This window comes from Myotis daubentonii, chromosome 16 (assembly GCF_963259705.1).
Source record: "Myotis daubentonii chromosome 16, mMyoDau2.1, whole genome shotgun sequence".
In the NCBI taxonomy this organism is placed as follows: Eukaryota; Metazoa; Chordata; class Mammalia; order Chiroptera; family Vespertilionidae; genus Myotis; species Myotis daubentonii.
Genome location: NC_081855.1, coordinates 5187785 through 5201927, shown reverse-complemented (window position 1 = coordinate 5201927; position 14143 = coordinate 5187785). Strand labels below are relative to the sequence as shown.

At 44.2% G+C, this 14143-nt stretch overlaps 1 protein-coding gene across 7 annotated transcripts in view; it reads right to left on the bottom strand.

Annotated features, from left to right (window-relative positions):
* Positions 1–14143, bottom strand: part of SPECC1 (sperm antigen with calponin homology and coiled-coil domains 1) — a 184632-nt gene that overhangs the window by 93928 nt on the left and 76561 nt on the right. For all 7 annotated transcript variants that reach the window (XM_059668459.1, XM_059668460.1, XM_059668462.1 and 4 more), the window contains one exon: positions 11147–12726. In XM_059668459.1, the coding sequence (XP_059524442.1) occupies positions 11147–12726 (1580 nt within the window). The remainder of the gene's footprint in view (positions 1–11146; positions 12727–14143) is intronic.

Below are 14143 nucleotides of genomic sequence, written 5' to 3'. Positions count from 1 at the left end.
GAATCAAGAAGAAACAAAAAATCTGAACAGAACAATTATCTATATATATAAAAAGCCAGTGACCAACGCCATCATGACCATAACGATCTAACAACCAGTCGCTATGACACCCACTGTGGCCAGAGAACCAGCCTGATCCGGGCCAATCGCCCCCAACACCCCAATCAGGATGGGGCCAGCTGGCCGACCAACTTGGCGGCAGGAATCTGGGGTCCGGGGACCCTGGAGTTGCTCCGTCTCAGTCTCGGGCAGCTGCGTGGGCAAAGCTCTCCTTTTGCACAAGTGGACCCAGGATCAGGGCGCTGGAGTCAGGGATGGAGTGGGGAGGCTTTCCTGGTGGCCCCAGCAGTCCCCGCGGGCTGCGCACAGCACCTGGGCGTCTGGCCCTGGTCGGAACAGCGGCAGGAATAGGGGCCCGCGGGGGGCGGGGGGCAGGGGGCAGCAGCACACAGGAGCCAGGAGGTGCAAGGCCCGACGTGGGCTCTTACCCCACCCACTGGGCCCAGCAGCACTAGCAGGTGGGCCATGATGTGCAGCGAGGTGCTGGGTTGCAGACGGAGGGGAAGTGAGCCAGGATAGCAAGGCCCTGCTCCAGACAGAGCCCCAAGTAGCTTGGGCAGGGCCGGAGCTGGAAACCCTGGTGGAGTGGGCAGGGCTGCAGTCCCACGCCTTTTCGGCCTTGGCCTTGGAATTCAGAGGTCAGCCCCACTTCAAGAGAGAGGAAGTGGCAAGGCCACAGGAGGCATAGGAAATGTTGTGGCCATCTTTGGGAAACACAGCTGCCACAGATAATCTTTGGTCTGGATTCTACAGAAGAGGAAGCTGAGACTCAAAGAAGGGAGCCTTTTGCAACACCTCACCCACTTCTCAGACCTGGCCCTATGCAGCATTGTTTTCGTTGAAAATAGAGGATCCAAAATGTTTTAGATCTTAGCTATTTTAGGCAGGAAAGAATTTGGCACAGGGAACTGGTGCTTGGGAAATCGTTGGAAAGCTGGAGGAGTGGGTACTAGGCTGGGCCCCCAGGAAAGACTCCCTGCCCAGCAGGAGGAGCTGCCCCTTCAGCCACAACTGAATTCTAGGACACTCTGCACAGCTGTGACCCGGGAATCAGGAAACTGCAAGTGTCACTGGGCACTGCCTCTGCCACAACTGCCTGCGCACAGCCTGGATTCTACTGCAGAAAACCTCCACATCTCTGCAAACATGATCACCAGCAGCAAACAGCCCAAACTGTGGGAAGATGCCTCTGCCCCACTTCTGCCTTCAAAATATTGTGCAAGCACATCCAATCGGCAGAAACGAATTCACATCCAGAAACCTAGCTGCAAAGGAGTTTGGGCAATTTCAGACTTTTGTCTAGGAGTGAGATCTTGCCAATGTACCTCATGTGCCTGGTATTGATAAAAATGGGGCCCGGCTGGTGGGGCTCAGTGGTTGAGCATCAATCTATGAACCAGGAGGTCACGATATGATTCCTGGTCAAATTTTGGGCTTGATCCTCAGTAGGGGTGTGCAGGAGGCAGCTGATCAATGATCCTCATCATTGATGTTTCTATCTATCTCTCCTTCTCCCTTCCTCTGAAATCAATAAATATGTTTTTTAAATGGGGTTATGCTGCATATATGTGTTATAATGAGTTTTTCACTTCATAGATCACTAATGTCTTTCCTGTTAAAACCATACTTAGAGAACATTATTTACCATTGATTTTAATTGATCTCAGAGAGAAGAAGATAGAGAGAGAGAAACATTGTTCTGCTGTTTCCTGCACTCACTGGACTGGGTATTAAATCTGCAACCTGGGCATGTGCCCTGACTAGCAATCAATCCACCACTTTTTGGTGTATGGGACGATGCTGTGCTGGTACCCTGTCCCCAAATTCCAGGCTCCAGAACTGTGAGGAAAATATATTTCTGTTGTTTAAGCCACAGAAATTTATGATATTTTGTTATAGCTGGCTGAGCTGACTAATCTATACTAATAAAAGGGTAATATGCTAATTAGATCGGGTCGACCAGACATCTTCCGGTTGTCCTTCTGGACAAAGCCACGGTGGTGGGGGCCGAGGCAGAGACAGTTAGTGGTGATCAGGCCAGCAGGGGAGCAATTAGGGGTGATCAGGCCAGCAGGGGAGAGCAGTTAGAGGAAATCAGGCAAGCAGGCAGAATGGTTAGGGGCAATCAGGCAGGCAGGCAGGCTGGTGAGCAGTTAGGAGTCAGCGGTCCCGGATTGCGAGTCTGACATCTCCTGAGGGTGTCCAGGATTGGAGAGGTTGCAGGCCGGGCTGAGGGACAGCCCCCCCCCCCTGCACGAATTTCATGCACCGGGCCTCTAGTATACTATAAGGCCATAATAATCAAAACAACATGGTACTGGAATAAAAACAGACATACAGATCAACAGAACATAACAGAGAGCCCAGAAATAAATCCACAACTATATGGACAATTAATATATGAGAAAGGAGGCACGAAGATACAAAGACAACCTATTCAATAAGTGGTGTTGGGAAAATTGGACAGATACATAAAATAAAATGAAACTAGACCAGCTTCTTACACCATATACAAGAATGAACTCAAAGGATTTAAGACTTTAATGTAAGACCTGAAACCATAAAAATCCTGGAAGAAAACATAGGCAGAAAAATCTCCAACATTTCTTGCAGCAATATTTTTTCTGATATATCTCCTCCAGCAAGAGAAATAAAAGAAGGAATAAACAAATGAAACTACATCAAATTTAAAAGAGTTTTGCACAACAAAGCAACCATCATCAAAGCGAAAGGACAATCTACTTGACTCATTGGCATCTAATAAGAGGTTAATACATAAAGTTTATGAAAAAGTCATATGAGTATCCAAAATTTATAAGGACCTAATACAACTCTACACCAAAAACAACAACAACAATCCAATTAAGAAATGGGAAGACAACCTGAATAAACACTTCTCCAAAGAGGACATACAGATGGCCAACAGACATATGAAAAGATATTCAACGTCACTAATTGTCAGAGAGATGCAAATTAAAACCACAATGAGATATCACCTCACACCTGTCAGAATGGTGATCATCAATAAATCAACAAACAACAAGTGTTAGCAAGGGTGTGAAGAAAAGGGAACCCTCGTGCAATGTTGGTGAGAATATGGATTGGAGCAGCCACTGTGGAAAACAGTATGGATGTTCCAAAAAAAATTCAAAAATGGAACTGCCTAATGACCCATCAATTAATTTCTGGGAACATATCCAAAGAAACCCAAAACTCTAATTCGAAGAATATATGCATCCCTATGTTCATTGCAGTGTTATTTACAATAGCCAAGATTTGGAAGCACCCCAAGTGCCCATCAGTAGATTAGTGGACAAAAAAAACTTGGTGCATTTATGCAACTGAATATTACTCAGCCATAAAAAGAATGAAACCTTACCATTTAGAACTGCATGGATGGACCTGGAAAGCATTATGCTAAGTGAAATAAGCCAGTCAAAGAAAGACTTGATGGCATTTTTATGCACCAATAATGAATTCTCAAAAAGAAAAACTAAACAAACAATCCCATTTACCATTGCAAAAAAAAAAAAAAAAATTAAGATACTTAGGAATAAACTTAACTAAGGAGGTAAGTGACTTGTACTCAGAAAACTACAGGACATTGAGAAAAAGAGATAGAAGAAGATATAAACAAATGGAAGAATAAACCGTGTTCATGGATTGGTAGAACTAACATCCTTAAAATGTCCATACTACCAAGGCAATCTACAGATTCAATGCAATCCCTATTAAGATGCCAACTGCATATTTGGTATATTTGTACGTGCTAGAACAAATACTCCAAAAACTTATATGAAACCATAAAAGACCCCAAATAGCCGCAGCAATCTTGAGAAAGAACAAGGTTGGAGGAATCACAATACCAGATATCAAGTTATACTACAAATCCACTGTAATCAAAACAGCCTGGTACTGGCACAAGAACAGGCATATAGATCAATGGAACATAATAGAGACCCCAGAAATCAACCCAAGACATTACGCTCAATTAATATTTGATAAAGGAGGCAAGAAGTGGAGTCAAGACAGTCTCTTCAGTAAATGGTGTTGGGAAAATTGGACAGATACGTGGAAAAAATTTTAACTAGACCACCAACTTACACCATACACAAGAATAAACTCAAAATGGATAAAAGATGTAAATATAAGTCATGAAACCATAAAAATCCTAGAAGAAACTATAGGCAGCAAAATCTTAGATCTCTCATAGCAATATGTTTACAGATACATCTCCTAGGACAAAGGAAACTGAGGAGAAAATAAATAAATGAGATTACATCAAAATGAAAAGCTTCTGCACAGCAAAAGAAACCATCAACAAAACGAAAAGGGAGCCCACTGCGTGGGAGAATATATTTGGCAATGATACATCTAATAAAGTGTTAATATCCAAAATATATAAGGAACTCAAACAACTTAACAAAAGGAAGACAAACAATCCAATTTAAAAATGCACAAAGGACCTAAATAGACACTTCTCCAAAGAGATGGCCAAGAAACATGAAAAAATGCTAAAAGTCACTGATCATCAGCGAGATGCAAATTAAAACGACAATGAGGTGTCACTTCACACCTGTCAGAATGGCTACCATCAGCAAATCAATAAATAACAAGAGATGGCAAGGATGTGGAGAAAAGGGAACCCTAGTACATTGCTGGTGGGAATGCAGGCTGGTGCAGCCCTTATGGAAAACAGTATGGAGTTTTCCCAAAAAATTAAATATGGAACTGCCATTTGGCCCAGTGATCCCACTTCTAGGAATATATCCTAAGAGACCCGAAACACCAATCAGAAAGAATGTATGCACCCCTGTGTTCATAGCAGCACAATTTACAATAGCTAAGACCTGGAAACAGCCCATGTACTCATCATTAGATGAGTGAATAAAAAGGCTGTGGTACATTTACACCATGGAATACTATGCAGCTGTAAAAAAAGAAGCATCTCCTACCCTTTGAGACAACATGGCGGGACCTGGAGGGTATCATGCTAAGTAAAATTAAGTCAGTCAGAGAAAGACAAGTATCACATGATCTCACTTATATGTGGAATCTAAGTAACAAAATAAACTGATGAAAAAAATAGATCCACAGACATAGAAGCATAGAATAGACTATGGAATCTAGGAGCGATGGCAGAGGTGGGTGGGTGGGAAGAGGTCAACCAAACACCTTGTATGCATATATGCATAATCCATGGGCACAGCAATAGGGTGGTGAAGGCCTGGGGTGGGGGATGGAGGTGGATTAGAAAGGGTCTATGGGGGGAAAAAAGAGGACATATGTAATAATTTCAACAATAAAGATTTAATAAAAAATAAAAAATATTTTTATTGGGCTTACATTAAAAATAATAATAATATTGTACTAACTGTGCATGGGACCAGGTGGGTACTTGAAATACTGGGGGACCACTCTGTAAAGTACATGATTGTTGAATCAGTATGCTGTACACCTGAAACTAATATAGAATAATAATGAATGTAAACTGTAGTAAAAAAAAAAAAAAAAAGCAAGAGTTTGGGGTCAGACCTAACTTGAATTCTAGGCTTTGTCAGTTAATTAGCCTAATAACTTATTCTCAGCCTCAGTTTTCTGAACTGAAAAAAATTAAGATAATGACAGTATCTATATCATGAAATTATAAAATTAAATGATCCAAAGGCTCTAAGAGTGCTTAGCACATATAGAGCACTAAAATATTAGCTGTTATTATTAAAATACTAGTGGCCCGGTGCATGAAATTCGTGCACTTGGGGGGGGTCCCTCAGCCCAGCCTGTGCCCTCTGGCAGTTCGGGAGCCCTCGGGGGGATGTTTGAATGATGGTTTAAGCCCGCTCCCCCTAAGGAAGCTGGCAGTCAGACATCCTTAGCACTGCCACGGAGGCGGGTGAGGCTCCCGCCACCACTGCTGCACTCACCAGCTATGAGCCTGGCTCAGGGATTCTGGCTGCATGGCACTCCCCTGTTAGAGCACATTGACCACCAGGGGGCAGCTCCTCATTGAGCATCTGCCCCTTGGTGGTCAGTGTGCGTCATAGTGACTGATCATTCTGCAATTCGTTCGATTTGCATATTAGCCTTTTATTATATAGGATGATGATAAATATCATTTTTTTTAACATATGGATATAATTAAAGCAGCCTCTCTCCTAATTCTGTTGCAAGTTTCTGACATTCATTCATTTATTCATTCTACAAGTATTTATTAAATACCTTATATATGGAAGAAGTCACGATGTTAAAATTATATATAATATGAAAGTAAATAATCTTGGAATGATTGCCTGAGTAACTTTACTGTGAGTAAGAATGTGTGTTATTTTTCTCGTGTTTGTTTTACATCTAACTTGGCTACTCCAAAACTCCTGCTTAATTCCTGGCACTGTTCTGAAGAGATACTGCTGATGGAGAGCCCTGTTTCATTCTGGCCTAAACTTGAACTATTTGTTTTGTAATGCTGCTATGCCAGGGCGAGGAGGATCTGCTAGTTTAGTATACACTTTTGTTACGGAAAAAGAAAAATGGCTATGGACATCTCCAAGAGGGCAAAAATCTATATCATACTTTGGGAATTCTCTAGGAGACCCTCAGTGCTCACCCAGGAGGGATAAATGCTAGGCTGACACCAGGCTTCAGAGACAAGTCCCACACGTTAAAGAAAGAGAATGGTATTCAGGTCTGACTTCACGGAAGGTATTAATATTTGTAAAAAGAAAACTAGGGCCCTCAGAAGGAAAGGGGGTCAGCCATGGAAACCCAGAAGGGGAGAGGTGACATTGGGTCCATGTGGGGAAGCAGGCCCCTCCCTGCCTTATGAGCTACATGGAAGTCCAGGGAATTGGAGCACAGGTTCTGTGATTCTGGTCCTACTAGCAAGCCCACCCTTACTCAAACATCGATCTCTCACTGTCGAACCCTCAGGTTGAGCTCCCGTCCCTCTTCACCTGGGTTCAAGAGTAGAGCCCTACCAGAGGGGCGATCCAACAGTCGTGCCAACACGTGACTGCCATGTATTCTGGGCCACGTGATGGCACAGCTGACCTAATAAAGGAGGAACGGGCGTTCTGGTTGTAGAGTTGATTCTTCTTAAGCTTTAGCTCCTGCTGCACAGCAGACTTCAGGCTGAGGCCTGGGACATTTCCTGGGGCAACTGCCCACCTCGAAGGCTTCCAGGAGAGGAGCCTGCAGGCCTTCCCTAAGCTGCCTCAACGTGCCTTCTCTTGACTTGCGTGGGAGAGCAGGAAAACAGGCTCTATTTACACGTTTCTTACATGCTTTCTTCCCAGCATGAAGTCATAGGCTGTTTCACCAGGAGCTGACATATGATTGTCAGCCAAATGGACTGGAGAGAATGGGGGGAAGTGTCTCAACTGAAGATAACTGAAATGTTCAGGTTTTCAGCTTAAACAACTCAATCTTAACCAACTTTTCCAATAGTATCCAGTCCATGATTCATAGGAAAGTGATCCCTAAGTTCCCCTCAACCCTACCAAAGAGATTCATCAACACTCTGGACTCCTCTGGGGGGATGGGGATGGGTAAGGGGCTTCACACAAGTGATCCGAGCTGACGCAGACATGTTGGCTGTTCAGACCATGAGACAATGACCCACAGAGTTGAAGACCTCTCTAAAGCAGTGACACTATAGTTGAGACCTAAAGCTTAAGATAGGACCAGGCAAGTGAAGAATGGGGAAGGGGTCAGGGAAGCAAAGGGCCAATCATGGGTGGGGCCAGCCAGGGGGAAGGAGCCATAAGGGGTTGGCTGGCCGGCCCTGCCCCCTGGTCTAACTCCTAGTCGAACTCCTGGTTGAGGGGACAATTTGCATATTAACCTTTTATTATACAGGATATCCATTCATTCACCTAATGACTTCCTTTTCCAAATTCTTACCATCTTTTCATCTGTAAAATTACCATTAAACCACATCCCTAAGTATAAGGAAAAACTATTTCTTTCACGAAGCAACTACCTAACTGGGAAATCTTCATAGTTCTTTAAGCATTTTATGCTGAGATTCAGACTCAATAAAGGATGCATGTAGTAAACCTAAACTGTTATAACTTATAGTACGGATCTAGTAGTTCTTACAATTAGGTAATGATCACTTCACCTCTAGTTTTCCCTGACCGCCCACAGCAAGTGTGTAATCTCCTTACTCCTCTGGAAGAGACACTGAGTTTCTGTAGAAAGAACTAAATTTCTAAGGCTATACCACCGATAAGCTTTCAATCTCAGGGCAGAGGGGTGAAAAATCAGTATTTTCTTTTAAAACTTCTAGGTTTCAAGTCTTGTAAAAATTCTCTAACTTGAAATCAAGACCATAAAGGACTGAAAACTTGAAAGCTAAAAAATGTAACCCTAATTGCATTAGAGTCTGGAGAAACAATAATCCCAGGCCACTACATGCTGCTGGCTGGCTGGGAGGTTCAGACCTCAGGATTCTGTGGAATTGGCCCCTCCTCAAAGGTGTACAAAGGCATGTTGTACATGTGGGTATCAGGAAAACTGAAAAGAATGGCAATATTAGCAATGAGAGCAAGAGAAAGCCTACAAAACATTCACACAATTATTTTAAATATTTTATGAATTTTGTATGAGGATTCATACAAATTTCAGACCCAACCGTACTGGGAGGCAAAAAGTACGTTTTAAGGCTTTTCAGAGGCTCTCCGAACAATAGCTGAGTCACTAAACTGGAAATATATACAGATTTACTAAGTCTATTAGATTATGGGACGGCTTGGCATTGTCTTTCTTCCTCTTTGTAAATAGGTTTAATTTGCTCCTTTCTCAGAGTATTCACCTTCTTGAGAATTGCAGTGGATAAACACAGCGCTCCAGGGTAAAAGCTGCTCATCACCAAACAGTCTAATGGTGACTAATAGGACAGTCACCTGGAGTTATAGCTGAAAGTTCTATGTAAAAAATCAAGTGGAGCCATTGAGAACTGAAGAATCAGAATTGAACCCAGCTGTGCAAAGATGATTTAACACTAGACTACATTAGAAAATCTGTTATTCTAGTCCTGGCCGTGTGGGTCAGTTGGTTGGAGCATCATACTCTACACCAAAAGGTGGAAGGTTCAATTCCTGCTCAGGGCGAATACCTACGTTGTGGGTTCAATCCCCGTTTGGGGCACGAATGGGAGGCAACTGATTGATGTTTCTCTCTCACCTCTCTCTCTCTCTTTTTCTCTCTTCTTTCCCTTTCTCTCGCTCTAAAAATCAATTTGAAAACATATCCTCAGGTGAGGATTAAAAAAAAAAAAAGAAAATCTGTTATTATTATTCACACCTCCTTAACAAATTAAAGAAAAAACATTTTGATTACAGAAAAACTATAAGATCATAGCAGATGTCCAAGATCTACAGCAGAGATCTTACAAATGCATAAGATCTACAGTAGATGTAGAAAAATTCAATATCCATCCTTTTAAAAAAAAAACACAAAACTTTCTTAGTCAAACACTTGCATAACTCAATAAAAGGTATACAGCAAATGCCCCAACAGACATCCTTAATGACAAAATGTTGAAAGCACTCCCTTTAAATAAGGAACAAGGCCAGAATCCTTCCACTATCACCCTTCCCATCAACACTGTATAATGGAAAGGGGCCTGCCCAGGCCACAAAATTAACCGTTAGCCAAGTCGCGAGGACACAGGCTTTCCTCCTCCCCGTCAGCACTTTCTATCCTTCATTACAGTTTTGTGCCACAAGTGTCCCTAGTCCCTTCTGCCTCATCATTAGAATCTGTGGCTGCTGGTGGATTAAATAAGCTGTCAATGTGCCTAGGAGGACTGGGTTTTACTTTCCGACGGTAACAGAAAAGGGCGGAAGGACTAGTACCAGTTACAGCTTCACTGCAACTACAGATAGTGTCCCTGTACACACAGGACAGCACAAAGGCACACACCTGGGGGTCTTGATACACATAAAAGAAACTCTATGTGACACCAACTTGATGTCAACTGTTGGCAAGGTGCGGGGAACAAGCACTCTCCTGATCTGCAGGGGGGACAGGCTGGGTCATGTGTCTGCAGGGCGATCTGGCTAAATGTATTGAAAGGTTTTAAAAGGGTCATACTCGGAAACAGGAAGTCACTGTCCAGGAATTTTTCCTAAGGAAATAATGAGAGATATAAAATATGTATTTACAGTGTCAAAAGACTGGAAAAGAACACAAACATTCAACAACAGGCCACTAGTAAAGCACATACAAAATATTTACAGCATAGAATACTATCTGGTCTTTAAAATAATGTATCAAAGAATGATAATGACAATATGCTCAGAAAATGTTAAATTTTTAAAAGTTAACAATGTGTACAAGGTGATTCTTCAAAAAAAATTTTAACTTATGGGAAAAACACATAACATATATCAAGAAAATACCAAAATACTGGTTATATTATTACTTGGTGGGGAAATTTGGGGTGACTTTAATTTTCTGTTGCAAGCATCCCAGGCATGCTGACAGACCTGGATAACTCTCACTCATTCTTCTTTGTTGTTTTTGTTTTTATTGATTTTTAGAGAGAGAGAAAAGGCATGGGATAGAGACATGGAAACATCGATGAGGAGAATCATTGATCAGCTGCCTCCTGCACACCCCTTACTGGGGATTTTGCCTGCAACACAATGCAGGCATGTGCCCTGACCGAAAACTGAACCAGTGACCTCTTGGTTCATGGGTCGATGCTCAACCACTGAGCCACACTGGCCAGACACTCTCACTCATTCTTCAAGACTCAGCTTACTGTCACTTCTTTCAAAAAGTCCTCCTGCACTACCCTCCTTTACCCCACATATCCTAGGTGTTCCTCCTTGGCACACGACTCTGGGCTGTCCTTTATCCCTGCACCACACTGATGGATTTGATTCACTACATCCCCACCACATGGAACTGCCTATAGTCAGAAACTGGGGGTGTTTCATTTTTGTATTTCCAACCTGTCTGGAATCTAACAGAATGAACATGACTAAGCAAAAGATTCTCTGTGCTCTTTGAACTTAAAGATCAAGGAGGGAAATGTTAATAAGGATGAGCAAACACTGATAAAGAGGTATCGCCTTACCTTGGCTAGTAGACTTGAAACATGTTTAATTTCACCATGTGCCTTTAGTAATTCTTGTTTGAGCTCAGTGCAAGACAGTTCCAGCTGGTCTTTCTCAGCTCGAGCTACTTTCAACATTTCTTGAATTTCACAGCCCTCTGCCGTCTGCCCCATAGAACTGGTCTCTATAGCTTTTTGCTTCTCATTCTCCAAATAAGCCTTCAAAGACCCATTTTCAATCTTCAGCCCTTCCAAGGTAACTGTACACTCTTCCAGAGTTTGGGCCATCACACTACTGTTCTGCCGTTCCAGTTCTAGAAGCCCATTCAGTTTTTCCTTCTCTTCCTTCAGGTGTTGGATCATCTCTACAGCCCCTTGATTTTCCTCCTCGGCCTTCCGCAGGCTGCAGGTCAGCTGCTGCTGAATGCTGAGCAGTTTCTCCCGTTCGCAGCGGCCCTGCTCCAGGATTTCCGTGCACTTCTGCTCCAGCTCCAGGACCTTTCCTTCTTGCGTGCCGGGCTCCTCCTTCTTCACTCGCTCTTGTAGGAGATTTATCAGCTTCTCATTCTCATGACTGAGCTGCTCTGCCCTCTCCCGATGCTGATGAAAGGAAGTTTCCAAAATCGTCTTCTCATCCACCAGCTTCTCATTTTCAGCTGTTAATTCCTGCACCATTTGTTGCTGGTCTGATAATTCCTGTAAAGTAGCCTGCAGTTCTTCTGCTGTGCTATGATGGTTTTCTTCCATCTTTTGTATCTTCTCCGTAAGGGAAGCCAGGGACAGTTCACTCGCGTTGTTAGGGGAACTCCCAGTGGTAGAACACTTCGAACTCTTAAAGGGGTTGCTCGTGGAAGACAGGGGCCGAGAGGGGGTGTCTGCTGTGATGTGCTCAAAATCGGAGGCATCCGGTGACAAAGAAGCTTTGGTAACATCGCTGCTTGAAGAGCCCGACGTCCGTAATACGTTTTGGGGGGCGTGTTTTTTATATTCATCTACTTCACCTGACACCTGATTCCCAGTCGGGCTTCCGAAGCTTGACTCTTGGGTGAGCGATGTGGGACAGCTGCTATCAGCAGTGTGACTGGACCCCGCTTCTGAATTTGGTGAATGCTCAAAATAACGCAGTTTCTCTTTCAAGGCCCGGTTTTCTTCCTCTAGATCAGCAAGCTCTTTCTGGAAATTCTTGTTCTTCTCCTCAAGAGCTTGTATCAACGGTTCAGAGTCACCTGCTGAGACTGATGTTCCATCCATCTTTGGGTCCAAAGTGTCGGTTCCTGCAGTGTTCAGAGTCCTTTTCTCTCTGCATTTCTTTAGTTCACTTCGAAGCCTGTTAATTTCACTATCTTTTGCTTTGGCCTCTGCCAAAAGCTCCCGAACTTGGGACTCGAGCACAGCCTTTTCTCCCCCTTCATTCTCTGGCCTGGGTCTTGTGGAAGTGGTCCTCTGGTGCTTGGTAGGGGTGGGTGTGCTGGAAGAAGTTGGACTAGACACCGATTTCTTTGGGTTGATGGGACCACGTGGCACAGTTCTCTCTCTTGAGATAGTTGCCGAAAGTTCTCGAGGAGCTGGAATGCCTGTCCGTTTGGTTGTTGTCGCAGACCCTAGAGACAAAAGTAAAAATCAATGAAACAAAGCGCACTTTATAAACTAAGTCCAAGCCACTTCAACCTGCATGGCGCGCTCCATCCACTTCCTCCTCCTCTAGATAACCACCCAGTTCTGACTGGGGTTTCTGTACCTCCTCCCACAGCCCCCTACTTGAGGGGAAGTGACTCAAAACAATCCCATCCCAGCCATAGTTGGTGGTTCAAGGCATGGGCACACCCCTCAACTAAGGAAAGGTTTTCTGGGTGAGCTTCTGAAAGACTGCTGGCCATGAGTGAGAAATCAGTTAAGTCTGGGACTGGCTGGCAGCCATCCTGTTGTCAGGAGAGGAAGGTGAGAAGCAGGGTAGAAAGAAGACAGCCTAAACCCTGGCAGCACCGTGGGTTTGCTAACTCAATCAACCCTCATGCGTGGCCCATGGCTGGCCTTCCAATTACACACCCCAACAAATGCCCTTCATAGAAGTCACCTTGCATTGGGTTTTCTCTAAGTTGCAACCTTGATAACCTATCTGAATTGATAACCTTGACAAATGAACAACAGTCTTTCAACAAAATAAACTTTCATATGAATTTTTCAATAAATACTTAAAAATTAATCATTAATATATTTAGACTGAGCACAAACTAATTAAGAAATCAAAAGACATAAATAATCCAATGAAAGACTGATCTGATCCAATTGCTTTTAACGTAAGTGGAAATGGTGTGCTCGTCTGTATCCATAAACAAGAACACATGGGATAGGGGCATATTATCTATCTCTAAGGTACAGCTTTAAATGCTAAAGGAATTTATATAATACTAGAGGCCCGGTGCACAAATATTTGTGCACTCGGGGGGGGGGGGGGGGAGGGGGGTCCCTCAGCCCGGCCTGTGCCCTCTCGCAGTCTGGGACTCCTTGGGAGATAACGACCTGCTGGCTTAGGCCTGCTCCCGGGTGGCAGAGGGCAGGCCCAATCCCTAGGTGCAGCCCCTGGTTTGGCTCAGAGCAGGGCCGATTGGGGAGTTGGGGCGCCGCCCCCTGTCATGCACAGAACAGGGCAGATCGGGAGGTTGCGATGCCACCCCCTGTCACGCTCAGGGTAGGGCCGATTGGGGGGTTGGGGTGTTGCCCCCTGTCATGCACAGGGCAGGGCCCATCAGGGGGGTTGGGGCTCCGTACCATGTCACACACAGAGCAGGGTTGATCAGGGGGTTGGGGAGGTCCCCGTCACGCACAGAGCAGGGCCGATCAGGGGGTTGAGGAACTCCCCCCTGTCACACACAGAGTAGGGCCAATAGGGGAGTTGGGGCAGCGCCCTCTGTCACACACAGAGAAGGGCGGATCAGGGGGTTGGGGCGTTGCCCCCTGTCATGCACAGAGCAGGGCTGATCAAGGAGTTGAGGAGCTCCCCACTGTCACTCAAAGAGC